This window comes from Narcine bancroftii, chromosome 7 (genome assembly GCF_036971445.1).
Source record: "Narcine bancroftii isolate sNarBan1 chromosome 7, sNarBan1.hap1, whole genome shotgun sequence".
Classification (NCBI taxonomy): domain Eukaryota; kingdom Metazoa; phylum Chordata; class Chondrichthyes; order Torpediniformes; family Narcinidae; genus Narcine; species Narcine bancroftii.
Window position 1 is genome coordinate 30,471,300 of NC_091475.1, and position 21,310 is coordinate 30,492,609.

General features: G+C 40.4%; 2 protein-coding genes across 3 annotated transcripts in view; one reads left to right on the forward strand and one right to left on the reverse strand.

Annotated features, from left to right (window-relative positions):
• Window positions 1–1,140, forward strand: part of LOC138738684 (uncharacterized protein CXorf38-like) — a 62,742-nt gene extending 61,602 nt beyond the window's left edge. The window contains exon 9 of the mRNA XM_069889376.1: window positions 908–1,140. The gene's annotated coding sequence lies outside the window, so the exon portion shown is untranslated. The remainder of the gene's footprint in view (window positions 1–907) is intronic.
• Window positions 1–21,310, reverse strand: part of atp6ap2 (ATPase H+ transporting accessory protein 2) — a 35,514-nt gene that overhangs the window by 12,979 nt on the left and 1,225 nt on the right. The window contains exons 2-5 of one of the 2 annotated variants that reach the window (XM_069889370.1): window positions 21,161–21,298; window positions 13,701–13,828; window positions 12,852–12,980; window positions 1,379–1,474 (exon numbers count right to left, since the gene is read on the reverse strand). In XM_069889370.1, the coding sequence (XP_069745471.1) occupies window positions 1,379–1,474; window positions 12,852–12,980; window positions 13,701–13,828; window positions 21,161–21,218 (411 nt within the window). In that variant the 5' untranslated portion in view covers window positions 21,219–21,298. The remainder of the gene's footprint in view (window positions 1–1,378; window positions 1,475–12,851; window positions 12,981–13,700; window positions 13,829–21,160; window positions 21,299–21,310) is intronic. The other variant, XM_069889369.1, reaches the window with a different exon arrangement.

The window sequence follows — 21,310 nt, forward strand, 5'->3', positions numbered from 1 at the left end:
GTCTAAGGGAGTGATGTCAGCACATTGCAGTGTCCCTGCATGCCCAGCGATGCACAACCAGGAAGTGGTGCAGGCTTCTCCTGAGAAGGGAAGGGGTCCTGCACCATTTTGTCTCAACCAACTGGTGCGGCGATTCAGCCCATCGAACTGTGTCATTGCATGGCCTGCTACACCATAATATTTTAACTCTAACTTACATTACCAAGACATTTTTGTATGAAAATAGTTTAACATTAATGTAAATATTAACACAAATGCATTATAAGTAGCACAATGCTAACTTCTGGAGAAGTTTCTTTGACCATGAATTTCTGCTGCATCCAAACTGATGCTCTGCACTGTCCATGCATCTTTGCACAAGGGGAGATAAACACATCTACTGAGCTGTCCAACCCACCAAGATCCACTTTAAAGAAAACTAGCTGTTGGTTTGAAGTCACAGAGGGATGTCCTTTCTTGATTGATCGCCAGGTAAAGATGGCCATTTGCTCACAGAGAGCTCATTTGTTGTTCAATAAGTTTATATTATTTGGGTACCTACACACCTTTGTTACTAGGGTGCCCAATTTGAGCAGTATTTTAATCATTGTCAACAAGAGCATAAAATACAGTGCCTGCCATATGTTTGGGACAAAGAAACTTTTATCCTTTATTTGCCCATGCTCAACAGTTTTAACTTTATTATCAAACAGTTCACATGTAATTCAAGTGAACATTCCACATTTTATTCATGACTATTTGTATACTACTGTGTGTATTCAAGAGGGAAATGTTTGTGTGTATTTTGATTAATATGGTTCATAGTGTGAAAAAAATTTTTTTAATTTAAAAAAAAGACTATTTGTATACATTTTGGTAATCCTAAGGTTTAGATGATGTCTCTTACTGTTTTATGCTTGTTTTTCAGCCTAATAATGGCTTCCTTGACTTTAATTGGCAAAACTATGGTCTTCATGCTTAAAAATGGCAACTACAGACTCCAAAGATGATCAAAAGCTAAGAAGTCTAGCTCTGTTATACCTGCACTAATGAAACAATTAAACATACCTGAGTACTCAAAAACACCTGTGAAGCCAAATGTCACAAACGTTATGGTGCTCTGAAATGAGGGAACTATGTATAAAAAGTTTTGTAATATAAACATGGTCAAACCAAAAGGTATACAAATAACTGAATAAAATCTGGAATGTGCTCTTTAATTACATGTGAATTGTTTGATTACAAATTTAAAACTCTGGAACACAGAGGCAAATATAGGAAAAAAAATGGCTTTAATCCCAAACATTATGGAGGGCATTTCATGTTACAAGTTACCAGCCAGAAGAGGAGAATGATTCAGCCAGACCCTGCATGCAAAAGAGCCCAATCACTCACTCACCTCCTCACCAGGAGTCAGCTGCAGAATTACTGGCATTTCTTCGGAGAACATTGAGTGGATAGAATTTGAAACACTGTCCAAGGTGAAAGGGACTGGCTAAATTAAAACAAAAGGTTAAATATATTTCAAGACATTATTGTATGAAATGGTATAGAAGAGGCCAATTAATCATCTTACTCCTCTTTTGCTCTCTACAAACCCCAATCAAAAGTTGTTAAGATATTTACCTGCACATCGACAGAAGATCAATGGATTACAGTAGCTATTTTTAATATTTGTATTCATACATGGGATGTGACATTCCCAGAGCCAACATTTATTCCCCACTGCTAAATTGGTCTTGCAGAAAGACAAAATGACCTCTGATATTATCAATTTACCCTGATGAAAACTTAACAGACAAGGAACAAGATAGAGCTAGCGATTTTCATAACTCTAAAGGAAATGAGGCAATGACAGTTTTTCTCAAGCAAAATTCTTCAGTAACAATCGAGTCTGGAGCAGTGATTGTCAACCTTCCCTTCCCACTCTCATACCACCTTAATCAATCCCTTACTAATCACAGAGCACCAACGGCATAGGGATTACTTAAAGTGGTATGTAAGTGGAAGAAGGTTGAGAACCATTGCCCTAAACCTTTCCCTTATCACCCTTAACCAATGCAGTAAATTGTGAAAAACCGTTGTCACTGTGATTGACGCAAAAACACAAAAAAAACTGGAGAAAAACAGCTGGTCCAACAGTGTACTTTATGTAGCAAAGGTAAAAATTCATAACCAATGTTTCAGGCTTGAGCCACAGGCATAAAAGAATATCAGCAGGCATCTGAACAAAAGGATGGGGGTGGGGGAAGGGGGTGGCAAGGGCAAATGATAGGTGGAGAAAGGAGGGAGGGGGCAGCAGCAATCAGGAGGGACAGCTGGGTGGGTGGAAGGGGAAGAGAGTGGAGAACTGGAAAAACTGGAATGGGGAGGGGAAAGAAAAGGCAAGCAGGTTAGCAGAAAAGTCAATGTTACTGCCATCTATCTGGCTGGAGAGTGCCCAGACAGAAAATAAGCTGTTCCTCCAATCTGTGGGTGATTGAGTGGGATAGTACACAAGGCCATGGACAGACATGTGAATATTGGAGAGTGACTCAATTGAAATGGTTGGCTCCTGGGAGGGGTCTATTGTGGCAGAGGGAGTGGAGATGTTCAGCAAAGCGATCTGCCCCCAGACTCCCTGATGTAGAGAAGGGCACAAAGGAAGCACCAGATGCAGTATATCAGTTGTGTAGATATACGTGAAGTGAGGGAGGTGTGGGTGCAAATGTTGCACCTCCTATGGCCAATCGACACTTCCAATCTCAGCGTCATCGGCAAACATGCTGATCCAATTTACCACATTATCATCCAGATCATTGATATAGATGACAAACAACAATGATCTCACCCCTGATCCCTGAGGCACAGGCCTTCAGTCTGAGAAGCAATCATCCACCACTCCCTCCTCTCTGGCTTCTTCCGTCCAGCATTATCAAATCGAGTTCACTACTTCACCATGAATACCTAGCATCTGAACCAACCTAACATCCTCGTCAAAGGCCTTACTAAAGTCCATGTGGATGACATCCACAGCCTTTCCTTCATCAACTTTCCTAGTAACCTCCTTGAAAAGCTCGAAGATAGGTGAAACACAACCTATCACGCACAAAGCCATGTTGACTATCCGTAATAATTTCCTGGCCATCCAAATACTTGTATACCCGATCCTGAAGAACACTTTCCAGTAACTTGCCTACTACTGCCGTCAGGCTCACCACTCTATGATTATCAGGGTTACTTTTGGAGCCTTTTTTGAACAACAGTATAATACAAGCTACCCTCCAATCCTCCGACACGACACCCACAGCTAGACATTTTAAAAATTTCTGCCAGCCTCTGCAACTTCTAAGATAGCCTCCCTCAAGGTTCAAGGGAATATCTTGTCAAGACTTGAGGATTTATCCACCCTTATTTGCTTTACGACACCAAGCACTTCATCCTCTTTAATCTGTTTAGGTTCCATGACCTCACTGCTTGCTTTCTTTACTTCTCATGACTGTGTCAGTTTCCTGAGCAAATACTGATTAAAAAACAGTTTATGATCTCCCCATCTCTTTTGGCTCCATACAAGGCCAACCACTCTGATCTTCAAGGAGACTAATTTTGTCCCTTACTATACTTTTGCTCTTAATCCTTAAGATTTTCCTTCACATCGTCTGCCAAAGCAACCTCATGTCTTCTTTGAGCCTTGATTTCTTTCTTGAGTTTTATTTTTGCATTTTTAATACTCCTCAACTTCCTCATTTGCCTCATGTTGCCTATACCTGCAATACACCTTCCTAACCAGATTCCCTATATCACTCAAAAACCAAGGTTCCATATGCCTGCCAACTTTCCTTTAATCCTGACAGGAACAAATAAACTGTATTCTCAAAATTTCACCTTTGAAGGTCCTCCACTTACCCAAAACAACTTATCCCAATCCACACATTCTAGATAAAAAGGATCCAATTTAGAATCTCAACCCAAGGCCCAGACCAATTTTTCTCTACAATTCTTTTTTTTCTTTGGCTTGGCTTCGCGGACGAAGATTTATGGAGGGGGTAAAAGTCCACGTCTGCTGCAGGCTCGTTTGTGGCTGACAAGTCCGATGCGGGACAGGCAGACACGGTTGCAGCGGCTGCAGGGGAAAATTGGTTGGTTGGGGTTGGGTGTTGGGTTTTTCCTCCTTTGCCTTTTGTCAGTGAGGTGGGCTCTGCGGTCTTCTTCAAAGGAGGTTGCTGCCCGCCAAACTGTGAGGCGCCAAGATGCACGGTTTGAGGCGATATCAGCCCACTGGCGGTGGTCAATGTGGCAGGCACCAAGAGATTTCTTTAGGCAGTCCTTGTACCTTTTCTTTGGTGCACCTCTGTCACGGTGGCCAGTGGAGAGCTCGCCATATAACACGATCTTGGGAAGGCGATGGTCCTCCATTCTGGAGACGTGACCCACCCAGCGCAGCTGGATCTTCAGCAGCGTGGACACGATGCTGTCGACATCTGCTATCTCGAGTACTTCGACGTTAGGGATGAAAGCGCTCCAATGGATGTTGAGGATGGAGCGGAGACAACGCTGGTGGAAGCGTTCTAGGAGCCGTAGGTGATGCCGGTAGAGGACCCATGATTCGGAGCCGAACAGGAGTGTGGGTATGACAACGGCTCTGTATTCGCTTATCTTTGTGAGGTTTTTCAGTTGGTTGTTTTTCCAGACTCTTTTGTGTAGTCTTCCAAAGGCGCTATTTGCCTTGGCGAGTCTGTTGTCTATCTCATTTAACCTCAATTAACCTGAAAGTAATGGCATTATGTTCACTGGACCCAAAATTTTCCTTTACATATACTTCTGTCACCTGTCCTGTCTCGTTCGCTAACAGGAGATCCAGTATTACACTTTCTCTAGCTGGTAACCTCTATATATTGATTTAGAAACCTTTCCTGAATACATGTGATAAACCAAGCCATCCAGCCCTTTCACAGTATGAGAGTTGCCGTCAATATGTGGAAAATTAAAATCTCCTACTAACACAACCTTGTGTTTCCTGCAGCTGTCTGCTCTCTCAACAGATTTGCTCCAATTCTCATTGACTACTGGACAGTCTATAATTCAATCCAATGAGTTCTGTCATACCTTTTCTGTTCCTCAGCTCCACCCATATAACCTCAGTAGATGAACTCTTTGGTCTGTCCTGCCTGAGCAGAGCTCTGATTTCCCTGACAAGCAATGCCAAAATCCCCCCCCACCACCTCACCTCCTATTGCATCCAAAGTAAAGAAAGCCCAGAACATTGAACTGCCAAACCTGCAAACAAGTTTCACTAATGGCCATAATGTCATAATTCCATGTGCCAATCCATGCTCTAAGCCAGTGGTTTGCAAACTTTTTGTGTCCACTCACTTTAAGTAATCCCTATGCCACAAGTGCTGTGATTAGTAAAGGATACTTTAGGTGGTATGTGGGTGGAAAGAAAAAGTTTGAAAAGCACTGGTTTAATTATACCGAATTGACTCATTATGTGCATAGTTTCATTTTCTTTGGCTTGGCTTCGCGGACGAAGATTTATGGAGGGGGTAAAAAGTCCACGTCAGCTGCAGGCTCGTTTGTGGCTGACCAGTCCGATGCGGGACAGGCAGACACGATTGCAGCGGTTGCAAGGGAAAATTGGTTGGTTGGGGTTGGGTGTTGGGTTTTTCCTCCTTTGCCTTTTGTCAGTGAGGTGGGCTCTGCGGTCTTCTTCAAAGGAGGCTGCTGCCCGCCAAACTGTGAGGCGCCAAGATGCACGGTTTGAGGCGTTATCAGCCCACTGGCGGTGGTCAATGTGGCAGGCACCAAGAGATTTCTTTAGGCAGTCCTTGTACCTTTTCTTTGGTGCACCTCTGTCACGGTGGCCAGTGGAGAGCTCACCATATAATACGATCTTGGGAAGGCGATGGTCCTCCATTCTGGAGACGTGACCCATCCAGCGCAGCTGGATCTTCAGCAGCGTGGACTCGATGCTGTCGACCTCTGCCATCTCGAGTACCTCGACGTTAGGGGTGTGAGCGCTCCAATGGATGTTGAGGATGGAGCGGAGACAACGCTGGTGGAAGCGTTCTAGGAGCCGTAGGTGGTGCCGGTAGAGGACCCATGATTCGGAGCCGAACAGGAGTGTGGGTATGACAACGGCTCTGTATACGCTTATCTTTGTGAGGTTTTTCAGTTGGTTGTTTTTCCAGACTCTTTTGTGTAGTCTTCCAAAGGCGCTATTTGCCTTGGCGAGTCTGTTGTCTATCTCATTGTCGATCCTTGCATCTAATATCAAAGGAAATGGGCCAATGACAATTTTTCTCAAGCAAAATATTTCAGTAACAATTGGGTCAAGAGCAGTGGTTCTCAACCTTTATTCTCCACTCACATACCACTTTAAGTAATTCCTTACTAATCACAGGGCACTTTTGGCATAGGGATTACTTAAATGGTAGGTGAGTAGAAAGAAAGTCTGCCTTCCCTACAATACTCCTTGCATTGAAATAGCTACACCTGAGAACATTTCCATGACATACAACCCACTGACTTCTAATGGTGCAGACAATTTTCACATCTTTTCACTCCTCTATCTGCTTTGGTACTCTGGTTCCTATTCCCTTGCAAATCTAGTTTAACCGTGCCTTCGCCCCTCCCAGAGCAGCACTAGCAAAACTTCCCGCAAGGATATCAGTCCCCCTCCAGTTCAGGTGCATATTGTCCCATCAGAACAGGACCCACCTTCCCTGGAAGAGAGCTTAGTGATCCAGAAACCTGAAGCCCTCCCTCCTGCACCACGACTTTAGCCACGTGTTAAGCTAGGTTAACCTCCAATTTCTAACATCTATAGCACTTGTCATGGGTCACAATCCTTCGATCACAACCCTGGTTGCATTTAACTTTCAAAACCCTCCTTGCAGGACCTCCTCACCTTTTCTACCCACATCATTGGTCTCTACATGGACCACGACATCTGGCTGCTCAACCTTCTGAGAATGCCATGAAGGCAATCTGAGATACCTCAGATCCTGGCACTAGGGAGGCAACGTATCATCCACAATACTCAATCTCTTCCACCTCTTGTCTGTCCCCTTAACTATGAAATCCTCTATCATTACAACTTGCCTTTTCTCCTCCCATCCCCTTTTAATCACAGGACCAGACCTCATGCCATAGACCTGAACGCTGTGGCTTGTCCCTGGCAGGTCATTCCCCCCCCATAGTATCTAAAATGCTATACTTATTATTGAGGGGAACAGCACAGGAGTGCCCTGCACTGCCTGTCAGTGCCCTTTCTCGCTCCTGTCACCTACCTACCCTCTTAGGTGTGATAATGTCCCTGCAACTCCTGTCTATCATCTCCTCTGCCTCCCAAATGATCTGGAGTTCATCCAAATCCAGCTCCAACTTGAAAACAAATGTATTTCTCAGAGTTCCTTTGAAAATAATACTGGTCATGCCTAAGTTTGTTACAGTTGCATCTGCCACTTCAGTTCCTAGAGGTGGAATATTCCATTCATGGAAATAAAAATCTCCAAATGCTGAAAATATGAAAAAAAAGTTAACGAGTTTACTGCCATACATTGTACAATCTACATCTGAACAGGTATTCGTATAACAACCAAACAATTAAAAACTACAATTGGATATTTAACTGAACTAAAAAGAGTCATAACATTTTTAAAAAGTTAATAAATCTCCAATTATCTTAGTACAAGAAAGTTACTTTGCATTAGTGCAAAAAAACCCAACAAAATGCTTGAAAAACTTGAATCAGGCAGCATCCAAATGATCAGGTGCTGTCTTTTACAGTGACCAATGTGAAGAAAATGTTAGGTGAGGTCAATCCACAGAAAGTTGCTGGACTGGATAACATTCTCGGCAGAGTGCTCAGGGATGTGTGGCTCAGCTGGTAGATGTCCTCACTGACGTCTTTAACATCTCCCTGAGAAGCACCGTGGTCCCAATGTCCTTCAAAGCCACCATCATTGTCCCCACGCCAAAGAAGTTGTCACACTCGAATCTACCATCATGAAGTGCTTCGAGAGGCTCGGCATGAGGCACATCATCTTTTTGCAGGTCATACCTGCTCCCTCTGCATTGATCTTGATCTTGAGACCTAATTGCTTGTGATATCTGGACTTAAATGCCTGTGACCTTGATGGATTGGTTAGTTCGGAATATTGTCTGCTCAAGAATCAAGTATGGACAACTGAGGTTGATAAACAGTATTCGAACAGGCGTGTCCTTAATTTCAAAGTAGGTTTGGGCTAGATAGAGGGTGGTGGTGATGGCATCATCTTGGAGTGGCTGGATCTGTATGCAGTGACGGTGGCCAGAGGTATACAATCCAGTGATCAGAGGTGGAGAGTGAGCAAATTTAAGTTCTTGGGAGTCACCATCTTTCCTGGGGTCATCGGTGAAATCGTCATCTGAGATGTCCTTAGGCATTTTCTCGAGGAAAGCCTATTTGAAAAGGAGGCAGGTCCTGTGTCAATCCATCAAGAAAAGCATTTTGTTCATGAGCTTGGATGGTTTACACTCACCTAGGCCATGTACGTGCAGCAGTTTTACCGGCCTGTCACAGCAAAAGAGACCAAATGTATGCTTGAGGAGAGTTTTAATTTGTTCATACTTGTTGTCGGCTGGTGGTTGGTGAAGGCAATTAATAATGTGCCCACCAGTTTCCTGGTCCAGTGCACTGACCACGTACTCTTTTGTGGTGTCCGCAGTTATCTGGCATATGTGGAATTGGGCTTCGGCTTGTTCAAACCATACTTGCGATTGTGATGTCCAGAAGATGAGCTGTTTGAATGAAACTCCGTTCTGTAGATTTGAATTGTCTCCTTCCAGCATTTTACAATCCAAAAGAGGCAATTTGGATCATTGGGGTCACCACTGTAGTGGTTTGTGAGTTGTACAAACACAAAATTTAAATTGTTTAACATTATGGTACAAACATTAAATTTAATAAATTGACAGTTCAGAAGTAGTTGTCAACCAAAATAACTGCCGCCCAGCCTCTCTTCTCCATGTAATAAGCGCAGATGTCCAACTTGAACCTCCAAACGATGGATTGAGAACTAAGTGTGCAATCCACCAGGTTTCTTTATTGAACCTTGCTAACGCTAGCAGGAGAGAAGGGTGATAAGGAAAGAATTTAGTAACATGTCCTCAACACTGAACCCCCACTCAAAGCATCGGAGTGTTCACTATACTTTTATGACCTTTATCCATGGGCCTGCATGAGGCCCTTACAAGTTACACACACCTGGCAATTTTGTGTTTAACGTAACATGTATCCTGTGGTGTCCACAAATGTCTAGGAAATGTCAGGGTGTCCTTTACTCAAGGCATATTGACATTCTTTTTTATATACATTTTATTTAATATGAAACCACTAACAAACATGTAATATTTAAAACTTAATCCAAATGCATGTGGCATTTTATAAGAAAAAAAGTTAAAAAAATACAAAATAAACCTATAAACCCCCCCACCCCCCCAACAAACTAAAAAAAGAGGGACATGAAAATCACAACAGGAGTACTTCAGTTTCCAATACTTTTAAACATATATTCATAAAGGGTACGCTCAAGATTCATTTAAATTTTAATACCAACAGTTTGAAAATATGGGCTCCATATTTCACAAAATGTCTATTTATTTCTTAAATTTATAAGTAATTTTCTCGTGGAATACAACTCCGAACTTCTGCATGCCATGTATCCATTCCCAGATCAGCATCTAACTTCCAAGTTATAGCAATACATTTTCTAGCTACTGCCAAGGCGATTTGAACAAATTTTATTTGATACACATTCAGTTTAATCCCTCCAACATCTCCCAGTAAAAATAACATTGGATCCTGTGGGAATCTTACTCCAGTTATTCGTTCTAATAAATTATCCAAATCAAGCCAAAAAGATTTAATTGTGGAACACTGCCAAGTCAAATGGAAAAAAAGTACCAACTTCTTGTCCACATCTAAAACATAAATTTGAATAAATATAATTCATATTATGTAACTTTTGTGGTGTTAAATATAACTGATGAATAAAATTATATTGAACTAACCAATATTTCACATTTATTGTACTTTTCATACTCTCTACATATCTGAATCAATTCATCTATTTGCTTATTTAAATTGACCTCCCATTTATGTCTTGATTTATGAACTCTTCCTTTTTGAGCCTTCTTTTGTAATAATTTATACATCTCTGAAATGAATTTCTTTACATCCCTAGTACTTAATTATAATTCTACTTCTGTCTCTGTTGGTAATACTAAATCTTGACCAAAATTTTCACGAAAAGCTCTTAATTTGATAACAAAATTTTGTATTTTCCAATATCTTAAACTTTTCCTACATTCTTCTAAAAGTAATAAATTTCTGGGCTTCAAAACAACCTTTAATTTTCTTAATACCATAATTTTACCAAATTTTTTAAAAATTATTTTCCATATTAAATGGATGTATTAACATTCTTGTGGAGTTAGCTACTATCTCACTACAGCACAGTGAAGGCCATGTTAAAAAGGCAATTATATTCCCACCATTTTACAGACAGCTACTGTATTTTCTCACCTAATTCATTAACTCTTTGTTTAGCATATTCATTAAATTTATTGTTTCACATTATGTGTGGTGGAAAGTGTGCTAACTGGCTGCATCATGGCCTGGTATGGAGGCACCAATACCTCTGTGAGGAAAGCCCTGCAAAAGATAGTGGGCACAACCCAATACACCACAGGCAAAACCCTCCCAACTATTGAGAAAATTCACAGGGAGTGCTGCCATTGGAGAGCAGCAGCAATCATCAATTATCCACACCAACCGGCACACACTGTTCTCACTGCTGCCATCAGGAAAGAGGTACAGGTGCCACAAGACTCACACCACTAGGTTCAGGAATGGCTTCTGCCCCTCCATCAGACTCTTCAACAACAAACTCAATCAGGGACTCATTTAAGGACTCTTGCGTGCTTTATTGATTTTTTTATCTGCATTACACAGTTTGTTTACATTTGTTATCTGCTTCAGTTCTTTATTTGTTTAAATGTATACGGTGTGTATAGTTTTTTTTACACTACCAATAACTGTTAATAATTGCCTGCAGAAAAAGGAATTTCAGGGTCATAAGTTATGTCTTGTATCAAATCTCAAATCTAAATCTAAAGGCAAATCAATGCTTCTACTAAGAACACTGAGATTTGGCATGTTAGATACTGTATCAAATGTCTGCAAATGAACTACAGTATATACTGGCAGGAAATAGGCTGCACAAGAATGCAGATGATAACAACCATAGCAAAGTCCTTCAGAGGCTCCAACCTCCCATCCATTGAATGCATTTATGTGAGACGCCACCTGAAGTCCAACATCATGAAAGACCCCTATCAACCTGGTCATAAAGACACAACCTCTTCTCACTGTTACCTTCAAACAGAAGGCTTAGAAGTCTGAAGACCACAAGGTTCAAGAATACTTTCTTTCCAACAGCTATCAGACTTTTGTTTCACTAATCAGAGAATGTTCAGACACAATTTTTTTTTGTACTTGAATAACCAAATATTATCTAAAGTTACTGATCATAAGTAACAAAAAGCCAAAATGTTGGTTATTTATGTTTAACTCCTATGGACGCTGAAGGACCTGCTGATTTTCTCCAGCACTTGCGTGTTAACCACAATCACAGCATTCACCACATTATCTATATTGATTTTTGTTCTTAATTTTTGTTTTTAATTCAAAAAAGTATACTATTATAGCTGTATTTTTAATTGTAAGAAAAAACATTAACCATTAACAAAGTACTTGTTCAGCTGAAGCAATAATGAATTTCAGTGCAAATATATGATAAACTCATCATCAGGAAAACCCAAATCCAGAATTCAATTGCATACATTAAATGGGATACAATTTGCCCATGATAAATAAATTGATAACTCCACTCAAGGCTTCCATCATAAAAATCCTACGTTTACCAAATTGAGTTTTACCACCCACGTTTCTTTCCTGTTATCATTTGTTTCTTTTATGAAAGGAAATACAGTAAAATCCACATAATTCAGAAATTCAAGCAAATGGCACATTCAAACAACCACTATAAAAATCACAGAAAATAAATAAGTAAAAAAAATACATTCAAAATCAAAACCTCTAGCATTTAGTTCGACCATGCATCAGCAATCTCAAGCAACTGGCAAATTCTCTTATTCGGCATCTACTAATCCCTATAGTTGCCAGATACCAGGGTTTTACTGTACAGTACGCTTCATCTTATCCTAAGTTCCATTAACCGAAACGTTTCATTAACCATCATGAGTTGAAAAAAATTATCATTCGACTTGCCCATGTGGGGCTCTGACACAAGTTGGCGCTAGTTTGGTAACAAAAAAACTTCAGAACCAGCCAGGAAGACAGATGCTGAACAGCTGGATGTTAACTCAGAAGCAGGCTGGAACCTCGAGCCATCAGTGAGCAACTGGACAGATGCTGGTTAGACAACACATAGGGAGAAATTAGAATGCAATTGTCCTTGTTTCACGTTAACTCCTTCCCCCTTTCCATTTTTTCTTTACCCTCTGCTATACTTGGTTTACAAACTGTGCGCCACTGTCTCCCAGGTCGGAAAAATCCTTTGTCTTGGCGGTGTCATGGACTGGCGGTAGCAAAGAGGTGTCAGCTAAAGCTAGTGTGCTGTTTGGGTTTTTCTAGTTTTGTTTCATTAACCAAAAACCGACTAGTCCCAAGCTTTTCAGATATGGGGAAATAAACTATTGACCAGATTTCAAAATACAGTACAAGTTGAAAATGAAAAACTGCTTGCATTCAGTTTTAAAAGGAATCAATTTCTATATTCTTAATGACATGCTCTCCAAAATATGACACAAAGTTAACTACTTACATTTTCAACAATATACGATATTCCACTCTTAGGCAGAGCCAGCTGTTCTATTCCCCTTACTGTTACTAGAAAGTTGGCACGTGGTCGATGAAACAAGCTGCTGACAGCAAGTCCAGGCCATTGAAGATCCTAATTTTAAAAAAAAAGTCAAAATTACTTTTTCCCAACCTCCAGAAAAAAAATTTTTCTTACTTTAAAATTACAATTCTTTACAAGTGTAGCAAGCAGTTTTCTTCCTTATTAGGTGTCTATACAGTATTTGCATAAAAGCCATGACTAAACCAGAAGATGTCCATGCAAATGAAAAAAGCACCCACCCTCCAATTCAAGATCAAACAACAAATACAAGTTGAATTAACATTTTAATTAATTTGCATCTGTAATTTTATGGCAAGTTTGATATTTACCCCACCAAGATAGAAAAAAAAACAAAGATGAAGAGTTAAAACCAATTCTTGTGATGGACTGGGAATGGAAGGACAGGGAGAAAAGATGAAGACATTGACAAGATGCAAATGTTTGAATGCATAATTAGAAATCCAACACAAATCATACAGCAATTTTCTGATTGCATATTAGACTGGACCAGTTGCTATGCAATTTTAATAGGTAATGTTGAAAGTTAAGCCACAAATTGGCTTAAACTTTTTAGGGAGTTATTTGTAAATGTCTAGTTTAATTACGCGGAACGACGCAACATATTTGGTTGCTATTAAACATCTCTTAACTTAAGAATTCAAAATACCTCATACTTTTAATGCATCTTACAAGGTTATCATTAAATTTTCTTTTTAAGCATTTTTGCCAAGATAAATTAAATTCTACACTAATATATAAAGTGCGATTTACCTCTTCAACTGAAAACCCCATTGACAAAGACACAACATCTGGAATACGGCCTCCAGGCAGTGGTCCTGCATTTTGGAAGTTGACGTACTGTGATGTCCTCAGTATGCTGAATTGATCACCAAAGATTCCTGAAAAATAGATATTAATTTTTTTATTGCTTTTCCCCTCCTCCACAGTAATAGTTTGTTGCAATTTTTTTGTTCATAAACAATTTGTCCAATAAAAATTAAATTTGACTCAAAATTTAATTTGGTATCATTACGGGTTATATTATATAAATGTTTTTAAAAAGATAGATTGTGAGAGTTTAGTGTAGGTCACGTCACAAACAGATACTGATACTTCGCATCTCATTTAAAATGCAAGAGCTTTGCTGAAGCTAGACATGCAGGCACCAATGGCTTTGCAAAAGACAATGGAACAGCTTTGGAAGGAACTTCAGAAGCAGGAGCAAATGGAAGAGTCTGGGCTCAAGTGCTGTTAAAGATCTTTCAAGAATTGGGTTTGTAGCCTTAGGAGGAGGTCTGGCTTTTACAAGAAGAGAGGAGAGGAGAGGCTGCAACATGGCAAGCTGGCAGGCTTGTTGAAAACCCCCATTATGAAGACTGGTTGTGAGTTCTGAGTTCAGCCTGTTGAAAACCCTTGTAGACTTTACAAGAGGAAATGGCTGGCTAGAGTGTTTCTCCTGAAGTAAGGGAAACAAGAGGAACTCTGGTGTCCTGGAAGAAGAGGCTATTATTTGGAAAACCCATGATGGGGCAAGTTTCTTCAGCAAGACACTGATCAGAGGAAGTGTGTGTGTGTGTGCACGTGTGTCCAACAAGCAACAAATATCTCTCTGAAACCAATAAGAACCTTCAAGCAGTAACCATTTCAGTACCAGAGCCTGGTGAAAATTCATAAATGTTAAATTCTGTGCACAGTACAAGAATTGCCTCAACTTAGAGAAATAGGAAGTGAATGAGTGGACAGTGAATCAAAGAACTTTCCTGAATATATACACATTACATACACATGCACTTGGAATTAGAAGGGGGTTAAGTTAAAGTTTGATCTTATGATGTTTAAAAAAAATTAAAAGTAACTTTTGTTCAAGAAACCTTTTGTCTTAACGAATTTCTTTTGCTACTGGATTTTTGGATCCTCTGGGCTCGTAACAGCAGAAAATAAAAATCTTTGATGCCAAATGCTTACACCAGTGATTCTCAACCTTTCCCTCCCACCCCCCACCCCCCCTCACATGCCACTTCAAATAATTCCTTACTAACCACGGAGCACCTATAGGATAGTAAAGGATTTTTTTTTTGTAATTCTTTAATTATCGCACTATGAACAATATCAACCAATACATTTAGAGATGCATCTCTTTAAATATTCAGTGACACTTTCTCTTTTTCCCCATCCCTCCCTTCCCCCTCCAAAAACAGTAAATATTGAACATACAAAATACAATAAAACAATATCTTTATATAAAAGGAATAAACAAAAAAGACATATCATCTACTTATTCGCATTAAATCTGATCCTGTTTATCTTCTTATCATTTTAGGTGGCGGTGGTCCGAGGCCTGCTTTTTCTTTTATGTTCCATATATGGTTCCCAGGTTTTTTTCCCCCAATCATTATAACTTTGTCTTTTGAATTATATGTGCTTTTTTTCCCCAATGGGATACACTTAAACTTGGTTATATATTCAGTTAATGTTTATAGTCATAGTCCAACTTGGCCATCTTATATCTTTATTTTCACTTCTTTTCCGCCTCTTCACCACCTCCATCCTTTTTTCCCATTACTGTTTTTTAAGTTTTTCTTTTTAACCTCAATATATGACAATGCACTCAAGACATGAAATACCCCAACAATCCCCACAATTAATAACCCTTTAAACCCAAATGAACCGCCCCTCCTTTGATTGCTCCTTGTCCCTTGATGGCAACCTCAACTCCCCTTTCCATTCGATTTGCAAACTTACTCGCAAGCGTCAACCAATTTTGCAGTGACCATTATTCTCCCACCCCCAGAGAACACTTTTTTTCCCCTTCTCTTATACATCTTTATGTATACACACACACACACACACACACACTCTCTCTTTATATTTTTACATATTTTTGTGTATTTTCTTGGCGGTCATGCTTCTCGTCATTCCTCCTCCTCCCTTCTCCTATCCTGCAAATGTTCAGCAAATTCTTGGGCTTTCTTTGGGTCCGAAAACAGTCTATTCCATTCCCCAGGAATAAATACTTTGAGTACTGCTGGATGTCTTAATATAAAGTCATAACCTTTCTTCCACAAGACTGTTTTCACCATGTTGAATTCCTTCCTCTTCTTTACAAGTCCCTTATATTCCAACAGCTTATTGTCTTCTCTAACCTTCTTTCTTGCCTGCTCCAGTATGTTTTCTCTTGTCATATCTTAGAAATTTTACCAATATGGATCTCAGTTTTTGATGTGGTGGCAGTTTCGGTACTAGCGCTCTTTGCACCCTTTCAATTTTTATTTCTTCATATGAATCTATCATTCCCAGCATCTTCAGGATCCATCCTTTTATAAATTCCTTCATATCTAACCCTTCTTTGCCTTCTTTCAGGCCCACTATTTTTATGTTGTTTCGCCTACTGTAGTTTTCCAATACGTCAATTTTTTTTATAAATCTTATGTCTCTTTCATTTTTGTTTTCGCTCTCTTCCAACTTCCCTCTTAAATCATTTATCTCCATTTCCACATTTTCTACTCTTTTCTCTATTTCAGTCATGACCAACTCTAAGATTTGCATTTTGTCTTCAGCTCTTTTCACTTTTCTTTTGATTGAACTAAATTCTAATAATAGCCATTCTTCTAATAACCTAATTTGTTCTTTGAAAAAGGCTTTATCTAAACTTTGTCCTTCTATTTTACCTTCTTTCCTTTGAAATTCTTGGTCTTCTTCCTCCTCTTCTTCTGTGTCTGTATCTATGTCTGATTCATCTTTATCCTTCTCTGGTGAGCCGCAGGCCGACCCCCTGCCGGGCCTCCCGCCGCAGGCCGACCCCCTGCCGGGCCTCCCGCCGCAGGCCGACCCCCTGCCGGGCCTCCCGCCGCAGGCCGACCCCCTGCCGGGCCTCCCGCCGCAGGCCGACCCCCTGCCGGGCCTCCCGCCGCAGGCCGACCCCCTGCCGGGCCTCCCGCCGCAGGCCGACCCCCTGCCGGGCCTCCCGCCGCAGGCCGACCCCCTGCCGGGCCTCCCGCCGCAGGCCGACCCCCTGCCGGGCCTCCCGCCGCAGGCCGACCCCCTGCCGGGCCTCCCGCCGCAGGCCGACCCCCTGCCGGGCCTCCCGCCGCAGGCCGACCCCCTGCCGGGCCTCCCGCCGCAGGCCGACCCCCTGCCGGGCCTCCCGCCGCAGGCCGACCCCCTGCCGGGCCTCCCGCCGCAGGCCGACCCCCTGCCGGGCCTCCCGCCGCAGGCCGACCCCCTGCCGGGCCTCCCGCCGCAGGCCGACCCCCTGCCGGGCCTCCCGCCGCAGGCCGACCCCCTGCCGGGCCTCCCGCCGCAGGCCGACCCCCTGCCGGGCCTCCCGCCGCAGGCCGACCCCCTGCCGGGCCTCCCGCCGCAGGCCGACCCCCTGCCGGGCCTCCCGCCGCAGGCCGACCCCCTGCCGGGCCTCCCGCCGCAGGCCGACCCCCTGCCGGGCCTCCCGCCGCAGGCCGACCCCCTGCCGGGCCTCCCGCCGCAGGCCGACCCCCTGCCGGGTCTGTGTTGGCACTGCTTGGTCCAGGACATCCATTAAAAGGGGCATTAATAATTCTTTGAATCGTCTCCCAGTCATTTATTAGCCAGCAGGGTGCCCAGGGCCTTTCCAATTTCTTCCCTTGTGAAGAGAGTATCTAATTCTATCCTCACTCTATCAGCCTTGGAAGTTCAACATTCAGCAACAATTCTTCCATTTCATTCTCACCTCCTAGTAATTCTGATTTATATAGTTTCATGTAACATTGTCTAAAAGTGTCATTAATTTCTTTTTGCTTATATCCTAGAGTGTCCATCTCTGTTTTTATAACATTTATCATTCTTGATGACTCTGATTTTAATCTGCCAAGCTAAAACTTTGTGCCCTTTCACCCAACTCATAGTATTGTTTAGTTTTTAAATATAGCTTTATCCTGTCCTATATGTTTGTATTGTATAATACCTTAGCTTTTTATTCTCCAGTAGTCTGTATTCTTCTTGTAATCCTGTTCTTTGATTTTTTTTTTCTAATTCTTTAATATCTTTCTCCAAACTGTTTACTTCTGCCATATGTTCTCTCTCAAGATTCTTTATATAAGATTTAATTTGTCCCCTTAAATATGCTTTAAATGTGTCCCATAATCAGAAAATTATTATTAGTAGATGGCAGATTTATTTTCACAAAATATTTCTATCTGTCTCTTCATAAATTCGCAGATGTCTGTTCTTGCTTTTCCATTGTTGCTATAGTTAATATTAATGGAAAATGGTTCGATAGAAGCCTCAGTAAATTATCTGTTTTTATCACTACTATTGAAATGGGCAGACGTTGAAAATGAGTCAATCCTTATATGTGAGTTGTGCACCCTTGAGTAAAAAGAGTAGTCTCTCTCTGGAATTTAATTGCCTCCATACCTCGATAAGATTTAGATCTTTCATATATGAAAATGTGGTTTTTGCTGCTTTCGCCCTCATTATTGTTCTTGCCAATTTTTAACGGCTTCATCATCATAATTGGAGACATAAACATCCATGCTTCTCAATAAATTTTACAATGTTCCATTACATTCCTCCGGTTTGATCAGTCGAAGCATCTTCTATTAACACTGGTGTATTCTTATTAATTAGAATAGCCACCCCTTTTGCTTTTGAACCAAAGGAAGATGATACTATTTGTCCCACCTATCCTCTTTTTAATTTATCATGGTAAGGTGCATTTCTTGCAAAAAGATTATATCCACTTTTAATTTATTTAAGTATGCCGAGACCCTCTTCCTTTTCACCATCCTGTTTATCCTGTTAATATTAACTAATAAACTTGTGTTTTATCCATATAATTTCTTACACAAATATTGTATAACAATACCTTCCCAATTTTCTAAATATTGTCATAACATTTCCCTATTAAAAGTATTTCCAACACATACATTCCCCTTTAGGAAACACACAAACATCCCGAACTCGGACAGTGACATTGACAATAGTACACAGAAATCCACGAAAAAAAGCCCGCAGGCTCTTGCAAAAAAAGAAACAACCCTCCCTTTGGCACCATCTTTTAAACTGCTCCTTTCCCGGTGCTATCTCCCCCCACCCAGTCGGAATTCACACCTTGCTGCTTTCCTTATGAGCTTTCTGTCTTTTCAGAGCTCTCCATGTAAACCAATTTTTTTTTCTTTTACCAGTGAAAACAAGACGCTTAGTACTATTAGTACAAATAAAACATACATCATCAGTCTGTCTTTTGTTTTGTCCAGCTCAGCCTCTGAATGAGTCATTCATTCACTCAAGTCATCCACAACTTCTTTAATTTCCATGACCTTTTCTGACATCTCTCATCGCTGATTCCATACTCTTAAAACAACTGCAAAGTTTCCAATATGTTCAGGTTGGAGGCTATATCTTGGGCCAACTCCTCAGATCTACAGGCTTCAGCAGGTCCCAAGGCCCCTGCTGAGTCACTCATCATCAGGCTTCTACTCGATGTTCCTGGCTGAACTATTACTTCTTCAGTTTTTGTTCTTGGTTGCCTCAGTCGTTTAGCACTTCCTTTATTATTTTTGATGACAAAATTCTGGTATCCGAGCTTTTAAACCATCTTATTAATACTTTTTGTGGAGAATCTATAATTGAATCAAGATGAAGATGAAATTGAAGGCGGAGGGAAATCAAATCACGTCGACAAGTATACTAAACAGCTGGGTAGAGCCAAGTCAACTTGCATCCTACAAAAATCAATATTATATAATCCCACCACTTGTAGTTGTGAATGATAATTCGCAATAAATGGATAAAAGGCAGTAGGTCTGAAATCAATGCTATTCATAACTGGCCTTGTGCAATTTTCCAAAGAACTTTGCTTTACTTGCTGTGAAGCAAAGTAGCTGATCAGGATGTGCCTTGTTACATGCAACAATGGCAGTACAACAGTGAGTATTGTTAGAGTTACTGCCTTTTGGATGGGATGTTATACTGGTATGAGTCTATTAGTTCATGTCCATCTGGGCTCAAAGCACTAATTAAAATTACAGGAACAGGAGCTTATGCTTTTCTAACAAGCATGCAATGCTGAAGCATCATCACATTAAAAAATGACAACAACCTGGTCATGCATTGATTTATCTTTTTGGGATTTTGTATTCCAAGTGGCAATTTTTAACTACAGTTATGGAAAATAAAAGATTTGTAAGCAGTGGTATGTTAAGATGATGTAAAATATAGATTTCTAAAACAGATTTCACATACCAATGTTGCCCATACCACTGTATATATCAAAATATAGCTAGCATGTTGTAAAGAGTTTACAAGGTTATATCTGTGAACCATGTTGTAAAAAGAACATATTTCCTTTACACTAAAAAGTTGCAAGCAAATTCAGTACCTGAAGAGAACATGAAACAATACTAGAAGAATACCCTTCAAAAAGTATTAAATTCAATAGATCTCTGAATTACAAGAACTATGTTGAGACAAACCAGATAATGCATAAATCCAACAAATCTGAAACAAGGTTGATTTAGTCCACATTGACCAGATTAGATTACACTATAAACAAACCTAGCAATCTCATCTGCCTGTAACTCGATTCCAAAACCCAGTATACATCAAGACTTTTCTTCACTGTCTACACCTTTAGGAATACAAAATTTTCCATGCTTGTGATGCAGTAATGCACTTAACTGTTAATGTTTAAGTGCACAGATTAGCATTAACAAGAAAAGCATATTCATATTAATATATATATTAATATTTATTCTATTACAAATGGAGAATTTTTCAATATTTTAAGGCACTTTTTAAAACCAGCTTGCTACAAATAAATTAATCCAATCTGAATATGCATTTAAAATCTATCATATCCACCAAATTGTTAAAGATGCAAAAATGCAATCTAGTAAATTAAATGTATATTTAATAATAGATTATTTCCAATAGCATGCAACACATTCCAGCAAGAATAAACAAGTTAAAACCAGAAATTAAACCCTTTGAGGAGTAAAATTTTCAAATAATCATGAAATAAAGCTTATCTCGATTAATTACTTCTTTATGTCATCACAACGGTGATTGTTACTGGGCTAGCATTCAGAGGGCTCAATTATTAATATCAGGATCCATAAAAATTTCAATACAGCAGTTGGAAAATTTTAAACACAATTAATGAATCTGGAATTTAAAATATCATTAATATTAACTATGAAACAACAATATTGACATAAAAACCCATCTGGCTCATTATTGACACAAATACCTACTTGTCCTCAGGCAGCGATGGCAGATTTTCTCACAGTGTGTCGGCAACTCCAGAGGCATAACTATGGCCGATGGTTAATCATCCTCTTAAATGGCCCAGCGAGCACTAAACGTCAGCCCAATCACAGACATCCAAATCTCTGAATAAAATG